This window comes from Berghia stephanieae, chromosome 11, assembly GCF_034508935.2.
Source record: "Berghia stephanieae isolate SIO BIC M18660-M18661 chromosome 11, UCSD_Bste_1.3, whole genome shotgun sequence".
Lineage (NCBI taxonomy): Eukaryota > Metazoa > Mollusca > Gastropoda > Nudibranchia > Aeolidiidae > Berghia > Berghia stephanieae.
Window position 1 is genome coordinate 25,437,095 of NC_088370.1, and position 20,679 is coordinate 25,457,773.

The following is a 20,679-nucleotide window of genomic DNA, read 5'->3' on the forward strand; positions in this document are numbered from 1 at the left end:
GGGTTTGAACCCGAAACGTTCTGTGTTTGGTATAATTTTGTTCCTTTTTGAAGCTGTTATATTCAGTCATGTAATGAATGTAATGTATAGTTCCTGTTATGATTTATATATATATATATATATATATATATATATATATATATATATATATATATATATATATATTATATATATATATATATATATATATATATATATATATATATATATATATATATATATATATATATATATATAAAGTTCTCACGCTGAGACTGTGTTGAAATTAGTCATGCTCGTCTTTGTTGTCGCGGTCGTTGGTAACGTTTCTCTTGCTGGTGCTGCGTTTTTCCATGTTGGTGCCGTTGGTACTAATGCTGCTGATGCTGCTGCTATTACCATTGCTACTTTTATTCATGCCCGCATTGCTTTCATCATCGTTCGTTGTTATGATGCCTCGTTTTGTGATTTTACCATCACCCATGGTTGCATTGTCTTTCTCAAAGCTTTTGTTGTTGTTGTTGTTGTTGTTGTTGTTGTTGATGGTGTTCATGTTTGAGGTGACAGTCCTTTTGGTAAGTCTTTTTTCCTTCCCCTTGTCTTCAATGTTCCTCGCACGACGTGTAGACTTCCTTAGTGTCTTTAACAAACTCACCAGCCTTGAGGACATAAAACGCCTTTTCCTGGGGGAAAAGATTGAAAAATATGTGACCCAATGTCTCAAAACGGTATTAAGTAGGGGTGAATATAAAATAAAATAAGAGGTTGAGCTTTTATATAGCGCACTATCCAGTAAACGTGCTCAGAGAGCTTTACAAAGGATCCCTGACCAACAGCAGCACGCAACGTAAAGAACGAGACATGACGCCTTTTAGGAGGTAATATAATTATTTTCCATCAGAGACAACGCCGTTAACGGCAGGTACTCATTTTGCACCTGAGTACCGTGAGAGAAAGTGAGCAAAGAGTCTTTTCCAAGGACTCAACTATGCGCCGAGCAAGGCTCGAACCCAGGACCTTCCGATCCGAAAGCGAGTGCCATTTCACAAGTCAGTCCACATAGTCGTACTCCAAAAAATGAATTTTAAGGAACAAGAGTAATTATATAGAGCAATATTCCCCTTATCTCTTCGTGACGTCCCTCCTGAACTCGCTTTCAGGAAACACTTAAAAACTTATTTATTTCGAGAATTCTTAATTTATTAGTTATTTTATTTGAGTAGACGATGATCACAGGATATGTATATATATATATATATATATATATATATATATATATATATATATATATATATATATATATATATATATAGATATATATATATATATTACTTTATTTTTTGAATATGTTAAACAGTTGGATGGTGGAAGGTTTGTGTGTGTGTGTGTGTGTGTGTGTGTGTGTGAGAGAGAGAGAGAGAGAGAGAGAGAGAGAGAGAGAGAGTCAGAGAACGAGAGAGACTGGGAGTGAGATAGATAGATAGATAGATAGATAGATAGATAGAGTTAGTGTGAGTGTGTGTGTGTGTGTGTGTGAGAGGGAGAGAGAGAGAGAGAGAGAGAGAGAGAGAGAGAGAGAGAGAGAGAGAGAAATTTGAATGGATTGAAGTTATTGTTATGCGCCTAGAGCTTTTATTGTATAGAGGAGTGGGCGCAATATAAATAAATTTCATTATTATTATTATTATCCACTAAACATCAGCTGAGGAGGTGCGGTCAACACAGAAACAATTGTCCTGACAAAGAAAATATGAGTGTTCTTCATAAATAAATTTATTTTACACACACACACACACACACACACACACACACACACATATATATATATACATATAATATAGGGACTATATCAACGACGAACTAGGATTTATCGTCATTCGAAGAGGTGCGACCAGCACTGGAACAATCGTACTGTCAAAATACATTGTGAGTGTCATTATTTATGTTACATGTTATTGATTATTCTAGTATCTTAAGTGCCCAACAACACTCATATATATATATATATATATATATATATATATATATATATATATATACATATATATAAAGATCAGATGACAATGACAGTCCAGTGGACGAAACATCAACAAGACACAACACTCTACCTTGGTTTACCTCTCTTGAAACTTGGGCACTTTCGACTCCATGGACGACGCTTTCTTAGCTTGTACAGATGTTGCATCTTCTCGTTTTTCCACCGGATTCCCTTTATCACTATCAACCTGGATTCATTAAGAAACATATCAGACAAGAAGACAAATAGGCCACAGGTGAATGCGAAAACTAGTAATGTAAGTCTTTTATCTGCAAAATGTGAATTTCTCATCACTGCAGATTGTATACAATAATTATGTGGTGATTTTCTCCAATTTTTTCTTATTGTGTTCAAAGATAAATGTTTAATAGTTGACCATTTATTGAGGGTTCTTGTGAAGAAACTGTTTTTATATGTGTAAGTTTTGTGTGTTGAAATTGTGAACTTTCTGCTATGATAATTTCTTGTGAATGATTAAAAGAGTCGGAGTTTATCCCGGGTTTTGTAGTATCAATTATTGGACACGATCAGTGATAAGAAAGATGAGAAGACTGAAAAATTCTTGAGACGCAATATGATAGTGTAAAATATTTCCGCTCATTTTATTGGCTTAAATAAAGGTTGAAAAGGCTGATGATTGGCCATGAAAAGCTGAAATGATCTTTTGGTGTGTGTGAATACAAATCTATGGTAAAAATAGGGAATTTATCGTATCGTATCGTTTAAGAGCTACTAGGCTCTAAAATCCTTTTAAATGTCCTGTTATGCATAGATATAATTTATCAATTATATAATTTGTAGACAATGACTATTAATTGATAATTTTGAGAATTAGATTTCTAATACATTTATGTGGTATGTTTGGATCATGAAGTAAATACTTGGTCACAATAGATAATTAATTGCAAAATATAGCCTTTTACAACTTATTGCATAGGGAATATCTAAGAATCTTACTTGAAAGGGTGGGATAAAGGTATTCCTTAACGACTCCTATGCATTTATTAGGTTCGTTTTTTAGCGTAGATTCGTATTGTTGACTGGTGCGCTAAAAATAACTCAATTGATGAATCAAAGGTCATGAAATACTCCTATATTATTGGGTCACAACCTATGTACACGTATATGCAGGTCTCATCACCGAAAGATATTATGGACTTGAGTTCTCTTTGTTGTGACGGACAATATTTAGCTTGAGTTTGATCCTATTTCTGTTACAAGCCATAATAAGCCCATAACATTTTAGATTATCAGACCTGAAAATAGGTACGAGTTGGACACAATCAAGACCATTCTACCTTCACTTGACTGTTGTCAAAATTCATCACAGCTGCAACCTCGTCATTTCCGTCAATAGACTTCATCTCCTCTAAATTGTCTTCCGACGCATCGGGCCAGTCGAAGAGCTCCAGTGGCCTGGGTGGAGGTCGAGATGGGGAGGGGGATGGACCGGGCATTCGCAAAAATTGACTATCCCCGGCCTCCTAGTGTTGGGAAAGGAAAAATGAGATAATACAAAAGTAGGGGTTTATTATAAGTGTTTGATGGTTTTGTGTCATTTATATACCTTGGGGTCGATGGTATCAAAATCCAACATGGTGTCGTACTCCAAGCTCATCTGTTAGTCGTCATCCATATTCGTGAACGCTGAAGACTTCCGTTCTTTCGCAATCCCGTCCATCTTCCCGTCAGCCGTGTCAGCTTGTTCATTTTCTCCGGGGAAGTCGAAGATTTGGAGAGGACGTGGAGGGGGTCTGGACGGGGATGGGGTGGGCAGAATTTGTGGGATGTTGGGAGCATTGATCATCAGATTCTCCTAGTTAAAGGTCAGGGTGGGAGGAAGGGACGGAGATGGGTGGAAGGGAGTTGGGGGAAAAGAAAAGTTTTTCAAGTAAATCCTAAGTGCCCACGCCGAGGCCACAGAGTATGTGGAACTAATCCAGGATTTCGTTGAATGAAAAGAAATTGTAAAAAGTAGTCGTTCAGAGACCATAGAGCAGGAGTTAATCCCGGTTTCTATAGCGTGAAACGGACAATAGCAATTGCTTGCTATCCTTTGGATAGGACGCTAGTCTATAGAAATGTACTTTCCGTAAATCTAGCAGACCCAGCTTCCCAAAAACTGCTGGGTGGATGGGGGGGGGGGAGCTCAGAAAAAATAATCTTGACTGCATCCAGGATCGATCTCGGTCCCTTTGCATGGAGTGCTCTATCAACTGAGTTATCGGGAGTCCCTTAGTTGAGTGAAAAGTAAAGAAAATCCACACGTGTAAGTTGAGGAATACAGGAAATCCAAACCCGTGGCTCAGCCGTATGGTCTTTGCTTCGTACCCAAAAGGCTCCGTGTTCAACCACCCGCCTCGTTGTGTGGCCTTGAGCAAGTCACCTCGCCTAGTTCACTTTTGCGGCGCTGCACTGCCGCTGACGCCTGGGTCATTCCAGTCTTCCCTTGGAATAGACCCTCAAGACAAATTTCCCCTTGGGGATGAATGAAGAGAATCTTTTTTTTAGGCAAGCAATATCGCCCTAGCTCACTTTGCGGCACTGCACTGAGGATAACCGTAGCCATCGTTGACATTGACCAAAAAATGACGTCAAAATGCCAGTCTTTGGCCACAAAAGAAAACAAATCGTGAGTTGTATTCAATAGTTCAACCAATAGGACTACTTGTTTCCATGAGCACTACTAACGACAACTCACTAGGCGGTGCAAAAACCAAATAATGACGTCAAAATGCCAGTCTTTTTGGGTTTCAGTGTCAGGCTATAACTTAACGATGGCTACGGGATAACGCCTTGGTCGTTCAAGTCTTCCCTTGGAGTAGACACGAAAAACAAAATTCTCCTTGGAGATGAATAACCCTCTCCTTTCCACCTGCAGCAAAATTGTCACATTTGTTACGACACAATATACGGTTTTCTTATTTAGATTTATTTTGTACATCACAAACTTTGAAGAATGATCTTTGTTTAATCAATAAGTTGTTTTGTAGAGACCTTGTTTGAGTTTTTAATAATCGATTTTTCTGCTATGTGAGCCTGCCATTTTGGGAAAATACTGAAAATGATCGGTAAGGAAAGAGATAAAGGGTATTTCATTCATTTATTCAATGGGCGTGATCTATATTACATTTCCATGTGCTCGAGGTCATTGGTCACATTGGAATATGTTCTCAGAGTGACCCACTTAGTGAAAAGTGTTCACAGTTTTTGAACATCATGATTGGTCATTTTGTTCAGCTTGACACATGGGTATGTTTACAACTTTCATAAACAAAGCAGCGTGAAGAAATATCCAATCGTTGGACAGCAACAAATCATGTGATTGATGACTTGGTTGGACGAAAACATGAATATAGATCGCTCCCATTAGTTTTAGATATGATATGATATTATTTAACTTGACCAAGAGACTAGCACTGATTTGCCCGGGGATCTCATAGTTCTGGCTTCTCTCTTCGCTGCTCTTCCCGACATACCAGGTTTGAGAGTTTTTGCCAAGACGAGGGTAAATTCAATCGATGGGAATTCGAAGGACGAGTTTTCTGGCCAAAATGTTTAAAGACGTGTTGATTTTTTCAGAGTTCAGGTAGAATTTTGTATCATTTCCCAGACAAATGCTGTGAACTTTCGATCGCTCGACGAGTTCATGAATCTTTGATTCTTACCCAATGATCTATATTACCATTTCATGTGCTCGAGGTCATTGGTCACATTGGAATATGTGAAAAGAGTTCACAGCTTTTGAACAATCGAACATCACGATTGGTCATTTTGTTCAGCTTGACACAAGTGTATGTTTACAACTTTTATAAACAAAGCAGCGTGTTGACAATTGTTAATAATAATATCCAATCGGTGTGCAGAAGCAAATCATGTGATCGATGACGAGGTTGGACCAAAACATGAATATAGATCGCACACTTTCATATTAGATGCATAGATAACCACGCCTTTCGGTAAACAATGGCATTGATTGATAAACATAGGAAACAACACATGTTTTATTACCGATGGTATGTGTTTAAGTAAACCACCCACTGTTCTACCGCTTGATCAATAGATAGTATGCAGATGACGTCACATAGGCCTTTGTTATTGTTTTTGCCATCCGCGTTTGTGAGTTGGTCTCACTACAATGTATTAACCAGACTATAAAAGTTCATGGTTACACAGAGTTTGTGTGTTGGTCCGTTATACTTCCGGATGGCAATGTTGTGAACTCCTTGGCCAAGCGCATTCTATCTATAGAAGCAAATCATGCGATCGATGACCTGGTTGGACGAAAACATGAATATAGATCGCTCACTTTCATATTAGATGCATAGATAACCACGCCTTTCGGTAAACAATGGCATTGATTGATAAAAATAGCAAACAACACATGTTTTATTACCAATGGTATGTGTTTAAGTAAACTACCCACTGTTCTACCGATTGATCAATAGATAGCATGCTCTTGGCTGAGAATCTCAAAAGATTGCAATCCGGAAGTATAACGGACCAACACACAAAACTGTGTGTAACCATGAACCTTTATAGTCTGGTTAATGCAGTTTAGTGAGAATTACTCATAAACGCGGATGGTATAAAACAATAACAAAGACCTATGTGACGTCAATTTCGAACTATCTATAGAACGAAAAGAAAAAAATCTATGTGTAAATTCAAACGTTTATGATATGATCGAGAAAATCGGGTGATATCTTGTCACCCATTTGGCGGTATAGATAGAATGCGCTTGGCCAAGGAGTTCACAACATTGCCATCCGGAAGTATAACGGACCAACACACAAACTCTGTGTAACCATGAACTTTTATAGTCTGGTTAATACAGTTTAGTGAGAACAACTCACAAACGCGGATGGCAAAAACAATAACAAAGGCCTGAGTGACGTCATCTTCGAACTATCTATAAAAACAATAACAATGACCGGAGAGGGGTCGATTTCATTCATGTTATTGTTATATAATCAACCAACTATGTTATTCCGAGCCCGTATGAAGGTGTGTCTCAAATTCCATGTTTTGACTAGTCAAAAATCTACAGGTTAATAGGATTCAATAGTCTGACGTCACGTCCGCCCAACAGCTTGGTTCTAAACAACGAAAATTGGTACTTTGTATTCTTTATGCTGGCTAGATCTTTTTCACATGTCGTGTGATCAGAATGTATAAAATTCAAAACAAGATCATATTTATAATGTATTTCTCCTCTGGATACACTTTTATGCTCATCAGAGAAGTATTTCATAAGGGTGTCCGCCATTGTTCCGATAGTTTAGAACCAGTTACTTAGTCGCTATGCGTCATTAGGAGGAAGTGACGTCACGGCTTTTGAAGCCTATTACGATTAACACTTTCGCGATGATATTAAATTTGGTTCAAAATGATATAGTTCCTTATTTCATTTATTGATCACTTCGCTGTTATTCAGAGCCATTATGCCCATGGAACCTGAGTTTATCCCGTTTCTATAGAGCGAAACGGAAAATAGCAATTGCTTGTTACCATTTGTCCAGGATCATAGTCTACCCCAAAGTACTTTCTGTCAGATTTAAGAGACCCAGCTAACCTAATAACTTACTGGGTTGAAAGTGGGATCAGGGGCGAGGGGAGGGAGGGGAGTGGTGGTCAGATAAAAATATCGACCTCATCAGGGATCGATCTCGGATCTTGTGTGTGTAAAGCGAGTGCGCTACCAACCAGTTATCGGGACCGCTACCAACTGATCTACCAACTGATACCGACTGGTCATTCGACACTGAAAGGGCAGTACAGTAATGCCGGTGAAATCAATCTCTTTAATACTGTGGTCTGTGGAATCTTCAAAAAATGAAGTTACAGACTTTTACAGGCTTTTTTGCTTAGACACATACCATCGATAATAAAAGGTGTAGTTTGCGATGTTTACAAATCATTGCCATTGTTTATGTTAAGACGGTTGTCCGAGACGCGTGGTCATCCATGTGTCTTTTTGTTTTAATCATCGTGTTTTGTTAATAAAGGGGAAACCCGAAACGTCAAAACTATCTGTCTTCGTTAATCATCTTGAAGTTTCCATTCCATTTCTAAAAGCAGTCCTTCAGAACCATTGGGCCCATGAACCCGGAGTTTATCCAGGTTTCCATAGCATGAAACGGACAATAACAATTGCTTGCTCTCGTTTGGATAGGACGCTAGTCTATCTCAAAGTACTATCCGCCAAATCAGCTACCCAATCACTTCTGGAAGGACAGGGGGGATCAGAAAAAAATCTCAATTGCATCTGAGATTGATCTCGATCCCTTGGTGACACTCGCTTTCGGATCGGAAGGTCCAGGGTTCGAGCCTCGCGCTTGGAGCATATTTGAGTCCTTGGGAAGGCTCTTTACTCACATTCTCTCACAGCACTCTGGTGTAAAATGAGTACCTGGTCGTTAACAGCGTTGTCTGTGTCCGAACAAATGTAATATCGCCTAACAGGCTTCATTTTCCGTCCTACATGTTAAATGTTGCTGTTGACCAGGGACCCCTTGTAAAGCGCTTTGAGCACATTTAGTAGATATTGCGACATATAAAGCTCAATTTTTTTTTGTGTGAAGCGAGTGCTCTACCAACTGACCTATCGGGATCCTCCATTCCATTTCACCATTGTAATTCATTTCTTAGAGCTTCAAGCAGCAACCTTTACATTGGCTCCGCGTGTATCCTTAGCTTCTAGAAGCTGGAGAGTAATGAAACTAATTGGATTCAGTAGTCTGATTTCACGCGCCCGGCAACGGCGGCCATCTTGGTTCTAAACAAAGAAAATCATTACTTTTTATTCTTCATGCTGGCTAGAACTTTTCATTCCCTTTTCATATGCCTTGTGATCAGAATGTGTAAAAGTCAAAAATTCATGGGTTCTTTCCCTCTGGATACGCGTTTAAACTCACCGGAGAAATATTTCATACGGCGTCCGCCATTGTTCCGATAGTTTAGAGCCAGTGTTACTAAGTTACCACACGTCATTAGGAAGGAAGTGACGTTACGACTGTTGAAGACTATTTGCAAAGATGAAAACAAAAACAAAACAGAGAGGAACGTTTCGGGCCCAAGGCATTCTTCAGAAAAGTTTAAATACCCAGTATGCATTAACGTTGAAACACCAATGTGAAAAGGAATGTCCAAAAATAATAGATCCGTTTCTAAAAAGAAGAACAAAATATGAAACTTGGAACGTTTCGGATCCAAACACTTCCTTAGCAAATTTGAAATAAAACTAGTAATAACATTGGTACATCACTTTCCAATCTGTCGGAGAAAATATTAACGAAGAGTGATTGTGGAGAGGATTCGGATGGGAACAACAGAGACAATGGACGTTTCGGGTATAAACACTTAGTCAGCACAAGAAAAAAATGAAAGTGGAAAACATAAAATAAATGCAGTGGAAATTGTAGCGTCTGTACCCAATGGTGGTTGGATTTTGAGTGATACGTTGGCGTGGCGTTATTAATGGGTAGGTAGTGAGTCCCTGCGGTGTGACAGGAATGATAAGGGCAGGTTAGCGTGTGAGAGTGACGGCAAATTTATAGTAAATGATGAAAGAATAGTAGTAATAGTAGTAGTAGTAGTAGTAGCTAGTACAGGTAGTAGTAGTAGTATAGTAGTATAGTGAGTGTATAGTAGTAGTAGTAGGTATAGTAATAGTGATAGGAGTAGTAGTGAATTAGTAGTATGTAAAGATATAGTATAGTAGTAGTAGTAGTAGTAGTAGTAGTAGTAGTAGTATAGTAGTATGTAGTAGTATAGTTTAGTAGTAGTATAGTAGTAGTAGTAGTAGTATAGTAGTTAGTAGTAGTAGTAGTAGTAGTAGTAGTAGTATAGTAGTAGTAGTAGTAGTAGTAAGTAGTAGTAGTAGTAAGTAGTAGGTAGTAGTAGTAGTAGTAGTAGTAGTAGTATAGTAGTAGTAGTAGTAGTAGTAGTAGTAGTATAGTAGTAGTAGTAGTAGTAGAGTAGTAGAGTAGTAGTAGTAGTAGTAGTAGTATTAGTAGTAGTAGTAGTAGTAGTAGTAGTAGAGTAGTATTTAGTAGTAGTTAGTAGTTAGTAGTAGTGTAGTAGTAGTAGTAGTTGTAGTAGTATGTAGTAGTGTAGTTAGTAAGTAGTAGTAGTAGTAGTAGTAGTAGTAGTGGTAGTAGTAGTAGTAGTAGGCAGCCGCCACCCGCTCTCTTTCTGGCGGAGAAAACGTATTTGGCATGGAAATAAGACCAATGATAGGCCTCTGATCTTGACTATTCAATTATCTATGCTCTTGTTATAAAAGATAAAGGAGAATGCTAATTAGATTGTCAAGAGCGAGAGATAATTATAACCCACAGTTATGAACCCAGCCTTAGATCAGTGAAATTTGAGTTTGATTAAATGAGATATTTCGCCTACATAAAATATTAAGCTTCATTAACCAGCTAACTGTTTTACTCTGGAAAAACAAGTATTTAAAAATTTGGTCAGAAAACACGGTCTTCAGTTAAATGGCTCTCATCTTGGCAAAAACTTTCAAACCTGGGACTTTAAGACAGACTTCGCGAAGTCCCGATTGTTCAGTTGATAAAGCACTTGCTTCACAAGCAAAGGGATTGAGATCCAGGGTAAAGTCGAGATTTATTCCGACTAACCTGTCCATCCAGAAGTGACTGAGTAGCTGGGTCTGTTAGACCTGGTGGAAAGTAGTCTGTGTTAGACTGACATCCTATTAAAATGGTAGAAATTTATTGCTGCGCGGATATTTGGTCTTTTGGTATGACACACTCTCTTTCCGATCGGAAGGTCCTGGGTTCGAGCCTCGCTCGCTCGGCGCATAGTTGTGTCCTTGGAAAAGACTTTTTACTCACATTCTCCCACCGTACTCAGGTGTAAAATGAATACCTGGCCGCTCACAGCGTTGTTTCTGTCCGAAAAAAATGTAATATCGCCTAACAGGCCTCATGTCACGTTCTACATGTTAAGTGTTGCTGTTGGCCCGGGACTCCATCTAAAGCGCTTTGAGCACGTTTAGTGGATATTACTCTACATAAAAGCTCAATTTTATAACGCAACAGAAACCGGGATTAACCCCAACTTCTTGGAATTCATGGACTACCCTTTCCACACAAAGAAAAGTTGTTTTGTAATTGAACTTCAGCAATCACTTACCATACAGTCATCGCCAAAAGGACAATCTGTGAGAAAGAGAAGAGAAATGTATTGAATTAATCAATTTTCTATATAAGAGATGAAACAAATTTGATTTTTGACAGCCATTTTAATGGTTATTGACATTATGCCTTCCGCCACAACATCATAAGATATCGTATCGTCGCCTAGGCATTCCAAGAGGGAATATAGATAGAATGCGCTTGGCCAAGGAGTTCACAACATTGCCATCCGGAAGTATAACGGACCAACACACAAACTCTGTGTAACCATGAACTTTTATAGTCTGGTTAATACAGTTTAGTGAGAACAACTCACAAACACGGATGGCAAAAACAATAACAAAGGCCTGAGTGACTTCATCGGCATACTATCTTCATAACGACGCCCCTTCCCCAATGACATCGTCGCCTAGGAATTCCACGAAGGAATGATGTAGATAATTCATCAAACAAGATGTCTGATGTCAACAAGAATCACCCATGTTGTCCAAGTAAGCAAATTGGGGGTTAATAATCTTGCTCAAGGGAAAAAAAGCGAAAGTGCCTGATGCGGGGCGTGAACCTGGTACCTTCCGGGTCAAAGTGCAATGCCTTAACGACTCGGCCACTTCGCCCCCCCCCCCCCCCCCCCCCCCCCCCCGTTTAATGGTAAGTCCTCACTAAATTCTCTCAATCATTCAGTCTATAAACGTTTAAGTTACGCAGTTATATCCGACCTGCGGATGATGTGAATAAATGTCCTAAGCGCATGGCATTAATACGAGGAACGAAGTTGACGTTATTCGGCTCTTTTTTAAAAAATCATTTTTAGACAGCCTGAAATGAATAAACAGCTTCAAAAAAAACAAAAAAAAAAAAACAACAAGGTACCAAGCACGGAACGTTTCGGGCTCAAAACTCTTATTCAGCAAACAAACAAAATATAAAAAAGCACACAATAAATACAGAGAGGACCTAACAACTGCCTCTGTCGTTGATCTGGAGTTTAGTAATATATTTATAATTTTGTTGTTTTTGTTGTTGGCTGAAGTAGGGTTTTGAGCCCGAAACGTTACGTGGTTGGTATTTTGTTCTTTTCTGAAACTGTTAAATATTCATTTGTGTTTATCACTTAAAGCCAGTGACCTAAGTCGATGTAGTTGTGTCCTTATCATTAAAATTGGGGGGGAGGGGGGGGGGCGAAGTGGCCGAGTGGTTAAGACATTGCACTGTGACCCGGAAGGTCCCAGGTTCAAGCCCCGGATTTTCCGGATTGTTTTTTTTTATTTCTAGTATTTTTTCTCTTTATTTTGTCTGGCACTTTTTCATACACGCACATTTCAGGTTCTTTATCTTATATTTAGACTTGGAACAAATTATTGGATTCAATAGTCTGATGTCACGTCGCCCACGTATTTCATAAGGGTGTCCGCCCTTGTTCCAATAGTTTAGAGCCAGTTACTAAACTAAACAAGAGGATCTCAATTATGAATGTTATTAAGGGCTGAAATACTAGATACTAGATTCATCCTGTTTTGTTGATAAAGGGGGCACCCGAAACGTCCATTTTATCTCTTTTCATATATTAAATTGAAACTTACATTCAATTTCATAATGTCATCACAAAACTTTTTTTTTATATTTTTTTTAGAGAGTCATAAAAATATATAGACGTCTAACTTTCTGTAGAGGAACTTGTTTTTCTGAAAGAAAATTAGGTTGTTGTTCGATTTACTGTCTCTGTGTGTGAGTGAAAAAAATAAGTACTATTATGTTGGTTGGGTGTGCCGTTTGGGGGAAAATCCTGCAAATGCCCGGAAAGGAGAGATAATCAGTGTAATGAGATTTGCATAATAGCTAATAATTATGTCCCTTTATATTCCACCAAGGGCTCAAGAACGACTTAAGTTGCTACGAGGCGAGGAATATTATATTATGCATATATTATAGGTAATATGCGCTTGACTAAGAAGCTCATAACATTGCCATCCGGAAGTATAATGGACCAACACACAAAATTATAGATAGAATGCGCTTGGCTGAGAAGCTCATAACATTGCCATCCGGAAGTATAACGGACCAACACACAAAACTGTGTGTATCCATGAACGTTTATAGTCAGGTTAATACAGTTCAGTAAGCATTACTCATAAACGCGGATGGCAAAAAAACAATAACAAAGACCTGAGTGACGTCATCTGCATACTATCTATAGATAGTAAGCAGATGACGTCACTCAGGCCTTTGTTATTGTTTTTGCCATCCGCGTTTGTGAGTTGTTCTCACTAAACTGTATTAACCAGGCTATAAAAGTTCATGGTTACATAGAGTTAGTGTGTTGGTCCGTTATACTTCCGGATGGCAATGTTGTGAACTACTTGGCCAAGCGCATTCTATCTATATGTAACCTTAAACGTTTACAGATAGTTCGAAGTTGATGACACTCAGGTCTTTGTTATTGTTTTTTTTTTTTTTTTTTGGTCATCCGCGTGTATGAGTAATCATCACTAAATGTTATTATTATTATTATTATATACGTTCATGGTACTCATCGTTTTGTGTGTTGGTGCGTTATACTTCCGGATGGCAATGTTGTGCGCTTCTTAGTCAAGCGCATACGATCTATATCGTGTGATATCCTAGTCACCAAGTTGCGGTATAGATAGAATCAAGTTGACGTCACTCAGGCCTTTGTTATTATAATATTTTGCCATCCGTGTTTGTGAGTAATTCTCAGTAAAACTGTATTATCTAGACTATAAAAGTTCATGGTTTCACATAACTTTGTGTGTTGGTCCGTTATACTTCTGGATGGCAATCTTGTGAGCTTCTTAGCCAAGCGCATACTATCTATAACAACGATCAGGTGTGTCACAAATTCCACTTTTGATTGATCAAAAATCTTCTTGTTAATTTTGACTTTTTCATTTTGTTGACATGGAAACTATTTTGCGCGTTAGTTGAGAATATCTCCGTTTCAACAGTAGGTGATCGGACCTACAAATAATTAATAGGATTCATGTCTGATATCACGTCCGCCCAAAACCAGCAGCTTGGTTCTAAACAAAGAAAATCAGTACTTTTTATACTTCACGCAGGCTAGAAGATTTTCACATGGCATGTGATCAGAATGTATAAAAGTCAAAACATGATCATATATATAATGTTTTTCTCCTCTGGATATACTTTTAAGCTATTCAGAGAAGTATTTCATAAGGGCGTCCGCCATTGTTCCGATAGTTTAGAACCAGTTACTAAGTTACTATACGTAATTACGAGGAAAGTGACGTCACCAGTGTTGAATCCTATTACAGTTCAGGTTTTGGACTACTCACCATCTTGTGCCAGGACTGAGTGGAAACACAGCATGACAATCAACACGAGAAACTTTGTATTGGAACTCATGACTTTACCGTCGTCTGTGGAGATGAAAGATAAGGGAGGGAATGGTATACAACCTGGGGTGGAGATGGTATAGAATTCATTGAACACAAGTGTATTGATTCAAGAGAAAAACGTGTTGAACATGAAGAAGAGGATGAGAAGGAGGAGTAGCAGGAGGAGAAGGGGAGGAGAAGGAGGATGAGGAGGAGGAAGAGGAGGAGGAAGAGGAGGAGGACAAGGAGGAGGAGGAGGAAGAAGAAGAAGAAGAAGAAGAAGAAGAAGAAGAAGAGAAGAGAAGAAGAGGGGGAAGAAGAAGAAGAAGAAGAGAGGAGAGAAGAAGGAGAGAGAGAGAGAAGAGAAGAAGAAGAGAAGAGAGAGAAGAAGAAGAAGAAGAAGAAGAAGAAGAAGAAGAAGAAGAAGAAGAAGAAGAAGAAGAAGAAGAAGAAGAAGAAGAAGAAGAAGAATGGGTCTCGGGACTCTAACTGTTGAAAACATTTTTCATGTTACTGTTCCACATTTAGAATTTCAAGCCACTTCGCCAGGGATAAATTTATTATTATTATTATTATTATTATTATTATTATTATTATTATTATTATTATTATTATTATTATTATTATTATTATTATTATTATTATTATTATTATTATTATTATTATTAATAATAATAATAATAATAATAGTCCTTTCTTTAAAAAAATATAGCCTTGTGGTGAACATTGTGCCATTTGAGTCAATAAAAAAATTATACGGTGCACAACTCTACTGAAAGATTTGAAAATTAAAAATGTAATTTTTACAGATATATAAACAGATAACTTGATTTCCTATTATAATTTAAAGTAAGTTTGAAAGTTCTTTGAGTCAAACAGATATCATAAAATATGTACCGACAACACTTACACATGCAACACCGTTAAAATTGGCTTTTTATATAAAGCGCAATATCCAGTATACGTGCTCAAAGCGCTTAATAAAGGGTCCTTAATCAACAGCAACAAGTAACTTGTAGAACGAGACATGAAATCTGTTAAACGGTATTACAATATTTTTTTCCGACAGAGACAAAGGTTTTAATAGCCATGTACTCATTTCGCACCTGAGTACGGTGAGAGAATATGAATAAAGAGCTTGTTCCAAGAACTCAGCTATGCGTCGAACAAGGCTCGAACCCAGGACCTTAGGATTCGAATTGTCATACCACAAGACCACGTAGCCGTACGTTAACACTTATGCGCAGTTTTCAATTGACACTAATCTTTTGCAAAGTACTTTCCGCCAGATGTAACAGACACAGTTATTACACAATCACTACTGGATGGACAAGAAGTTCAGATAAAGACGTATAATCTCGACTAGACCCTGGTTAGATCTAAGTCTTTTTGTGTGTGAAGTAAGGACTCTACCAACTGAGCTATCGACACCCCTTAAACTTTTCAATGGAGTCGTACAGGATACAAGTTGAAGCCATGGCCTTCAAAAAAGAAAACAGAAAAACACGAGCATTTATATAGCGCATATGATTTAAGTACACATTAACTGTTCATGTTATTTTTAACTCAGCATGTATTACAAGCCCAATTCTAAGAGAAAAAAAAAACAAACGAGTCAAGTTAAGCAATTATAATGATGATTTTTGTAATTTTTTGATATCGTTGGCGTCAATGTAAGTAGACTGAAAATTTTGTTTTAAAAATGTTTTAACAATTTCTTTTCTTTTTCTTTCTATTTTGTTTTTCTTATTATTTTAAAATTGTTTGACTAGTATCAAACTGTACCAATTGGATTCAATAGTCAGATGTCACGTCGCCCAGCAATGGCGGCCATCGTGGTTCTAAACAAAGAAGATCGGTACTTTTATTCTTCATGCTGCCCAGAACTTGTCATATGTCTCTTGATCAGAATTTGTAAAAGTCAAAACATGATCAGATTTATAATGGTTTTTTCCCCCCTTTAGTTATGCTTTTATGCTCCTCGGAGAAATATTTCATAAGAGCGTCCGCCATTGTTCCGATAGTTTAGAGCCAGTTACTAAGTTACCATGCGTCATTACGAGGGAAGTGACGTTACGACTGTTGAAGTGTATTAACGTTTGATTATGATGAATAACTTTCCTATTTCATATTCTCAAATGTTATACAATTTTCATTTTATTGTGTTTGCATTTGTTAGATTTCTAGTGTCATTGCTAAAATTTAAAACTTTGATTAGATATATGAAGTTTAATATGCCACACACTTTTTTTGGATCCATTGTCGTGACTGTCGGCAAATCAAAGTAACATAAAGTTACAAAGTAAAAGAATATTTTTTTTCGATGACTACGATGTTACTAGTGTGCACCTGTGTGAGTGTATCTATGTCTATATTGTATTGTTATAAATGTGTAACCAAACGACAATTTGCCACTTTTTTGAGGACAATAAAGATTTATTATTATTATTATTATTATTATTATTATTATTGTTATTATTATTATTATTATTATTATTATTTATTATTATTATGATGATTATTATTATTATTATTATTATTATTATTATTATTATTATTATTATTATTATTATTATTATTATTATTATTATTATTATTATTATTATTATTATTTATTATTATTATTATTATTATTATTATTATTATTATTATTATTATTATTATTATTATTATTATTATTATTATTATTATATTATCATTATATTATTATATTATATTATTACTATTATTATATTGTTATTATTATATTATTATTATTATTATTATTATTATTATTATTATTATTATTATTATTATTATTATTATTATATATTATTATCAAACAAAGAATTAACGTTCATCGCTAAAATTTAGAATTGATTTGATATGCCCACATGCTAACGGGTCATGTGCACTTGAAGGGATCAAATTATGAAATTTGGGAGCAGGCACCGGTGTAAGATCCATAAAGAGCTGAACAAGTGTGTATGAAATGTGCCAGATAAAGTGAGAAAGAAATATACAAGAAAAAGAAACATCCCACACAATCAGCTGACGTCGACACCTTCCATACACACTTGTTCAGTTATTTATTTGGTGTCAATGTCTGTAGACTGTAAATTTGTTAAAGGTCATAGCCTATTTTAGCCCATAAAAATTCATTTCATATCATTTCCCCCTTCAGAGCCATTCGCCCCATGGAGCCGGAGTTTTTCCCGATTTCCATAGCGTGAAACTGACAATAGCAATTGCTTGCTCTCATAGGGATATGACGCTAGTCTATCGCAAAATACTTTCCGCCAAATCTAACAGACTTAGCAACTCATTCACTGCTAGATAGACAGGGAAGGGGGGGGGGGGAGGGTCAATCAGGTAAAAAATCTCGACTGCATCCGGGATCAATCTCGGATCCTTTTCCTTGTGAAGTGAGTGCTTTACCAACTGAGCTATCTATCGGGCCCCCCTATTTCATATCATATCCTATCATATCATTATCAAAATAGACAATGAGATTGATATTTACACTGATATCGATGATAATTATGATGCTAGTGTTCTACCAATTGAGTAATCTATCAGGGGCCCTATTTCATATCATATCATATCATATCATATCACATCATATCATGTCATTATTGACATAAACAATGCGCTTGGTATTTACACTGATGGGGATGACAATACAGATGCCGTGTGATTATTTGGCGAGAAAACCAACATGAGTCATCGATTTCCCATACAAGATGCACATTCACAAGTTAATTGCTGTACTCCGGAAAGAAACGTATTTAAAATTAGACCAGAAAACTCGTCCCTCAAATATCGACAGATTGAGAAGGCCCTCATCTTGCTTAAAAAACAACTCTCAAACCAAAAGCTTCCTTAAATCAAAAGACCCGACGAAGTCCCAGGTTTGAGATTTGTTTGCCAAGTTGCGGGTCATTTAAATCGATAGATATTTGAAGGACGAGTTTTCTGGCCATTTTTTAAAAAATACCCGTCTTTCTGGAGTACGACAGTTACATATAGCTGGTTAAAGATACCATTAATGGTAGCAAGTCTGACCGATAATCAGAAGGTCTGTGTTTTTGGGTGGGTCTTTTGCTTTGAATGCGTGAATTTCGTTGTATGTCTAGTTGTTCTGGTGTGATGGCTGTCATTTCGTTTGTAATTTAGAAAGGAGAGTTAGTCGTTGTTCTTTCCGTCTGTCTTGTACCGGAGACCATCCAAGTTGTGTGATCATGTAGTCTTTTAAACAAAAAGAAAGAAAAAAACTCCCCAAAATCGACGCACAATTCATCACCGCTATATTTCTCTATCTATCTATCTAGCGGGTCAAATAAAATGTTATTTGTGCGACCTTTTAATTCTGTTACGTCCGCGTAACGCAACAAAACTCTGCATCTGGAGCTGATTTAGTGGACGATACCCACCAAGCGAATGGAGTTGGACGACGAAGAGGCATCTTCTATCTAAAAGACATTCCCATTTTTTAAATTAGATTTTTTCTTTTTTTTTTAACAAAATTTTTTGTCTTTTTTAACCGAAAATTTTTCCTTTTTTCGAATTAAAAAAGAAATTTTTGGCTTATTCTTAATTTTTTATTTTACTATTTTTTTTTTTGTTGTAACCTTTGCTACTATATCTGTCCCTTTAGCCAACTGCTTCTTCTTCTCTTCTTCTTCTTCTTCTTCTTCTTCTTCTTCTTCTTCTTCTTCTTCTTCTTCTTCTTCTTCTTCTTCTTCTTCTTCTTCTTCTTCTTCTTCTTCTTCTTCTTCTTCTTCTTCTTCTTCTTCTTTTTCTTCTTCTCCTTTTTCTTCTTTTTCGTCGTCTTCTTCTTCTTCTTCTTCTTCTTCCTCTTCTTCTTCTTCTTCTTCTTCTTCTTCTTCTTCTTCTTCTTCTTCTTCTTCTTCTTCTTCTTCTTTATTCTGGAGAGGCGAAGTCCCAGGTTTGAAAGTTTTTGTTAAGACGAGGGTCATTTAAATCGGTCAATATTTGATGGACGACATTTCTGGCCTAATTTCTAAATACGTGTTGATGGGGATCGAACCACAGACCTTCATTTTTGGCTTTTTTTTTTCGTGTATTTTTTTTTCTTGCATTGTCTGGCATCTTTCATATACACTCGTTCAGTTCTTTATCTTAACATCAGTGCCTGCTCCTTAATTTCTTAATCTGGTTAAAGACTGCGAGGAGAATACAAAACATTCAAGTGATATCTTAACTCATTCCATGCCGATCATTTTCAGTATTCTCCCAAAATGGCAGGCTTACCCAGCAGAATTAAAAAAAAAACTCAAACAAGATCTCTAAAAAACACAACTTTATGTTCTTATATAATAATATATATAATATTAATTAAACAAAGATCATTCTTCAAAGTTTGTGATGTACAAAATAAATCTGAATTTTAAAAAAATATGTATATTGTGTCGTAACGAATGTGACGATTTTGCTGCAGGTGGTAAGGAGAGGGTTAACACTTTCCTTACCAACGTTTGTTACGATACAACCAAATTCAAATTTCTTTTGTAAATATATCATAAAATTTTAAGAAATGATCAGTGTTGCAGAGCATGTTTTATATACCAAAGACATTATGTACCGCAAGAACTTTACTTCTATTATGTTTGAGTGATAAAAAAATAAATTATTTCTGTGTTTGCTGGGTGTGAAGTTTTGGGGAAAAGCCTGAAAATGGCTGGTAAGGAAAGGGTTAAACAATCAAATGTGACCCTTCGCCTCAAAACTGTATTAAGTCCGGATGGTTAAGATGTTGAAAATTAAATTTATAGCCAGAAACATCAGACTTGTGTTGAGTTTGAATGTTTTATTGATGATAATGGATACCATATTGTAGGGTGCCGATGCCAACAATTTATATTTTTGACCAATTTTAACATTAAATTCACCTTTTCAGCATCTGGTTCGTTCCGACATAATACCGTTTTGAGACGAAGGGTCACATATTTAGTTTGACCAGACAGCGTTTGGGACAGCGTTTCTCAGCCGTACGGTCTTTGCTTTGTACTCAAAAGGTAACGAGTTCGATCACCCGCCGCGCTGTGTGGCCCTGAGCACGTCACCTCGCCCTAATTCACTTTGCGGCGCTGCACTGCAGCTGACGACTGGGTAATTCCAGTCTTCCCTTGGAATAGACCCTAAAGAC

At 36.9% G+C, this 20,679-nt stretch overlaps 1 protein-coding gene across 1 annotated transcript in view; it reads right to left on the minus strand.

Moving 5' to 3' along the window:
• Positions 1 to 265: 265 nt before the first annotated feature.
• The window catches only part of LOC144956366 (uncharacterized), a 24,172-nt gene continuing 3,758 nt past the window's right edge, over positions 266 to 20,679 (minus strand). The window contains exons 2-6 of the mRNA XM_078886864.1: positions 14,490 to 14,573; positions 11,174 to 11,199; positions 3,316 to 3,501; positions 2,098 to 2,204; positions 266 to 662 (exon numbers count right to left, since the gene is read on the minus strand). Coding sequence (XP_078742990.1) covers positions 266 to 662; positions 2,098 to 2,204; positions 3,316 to 3,501; positions 11,174 to 11,199; positions 14,490 to 14,559 — 786 coding nt within the window. The 5' untranslated portion in view covers positions 14,560 to 14,573. The remainder of the gene's footprint in view (positions 663 to 2,097; positions 2,205 to 3,315; positions 3,502 to 11,173; positions 11,200 to 14,489; positions 14,574 to 20,679) is intronic.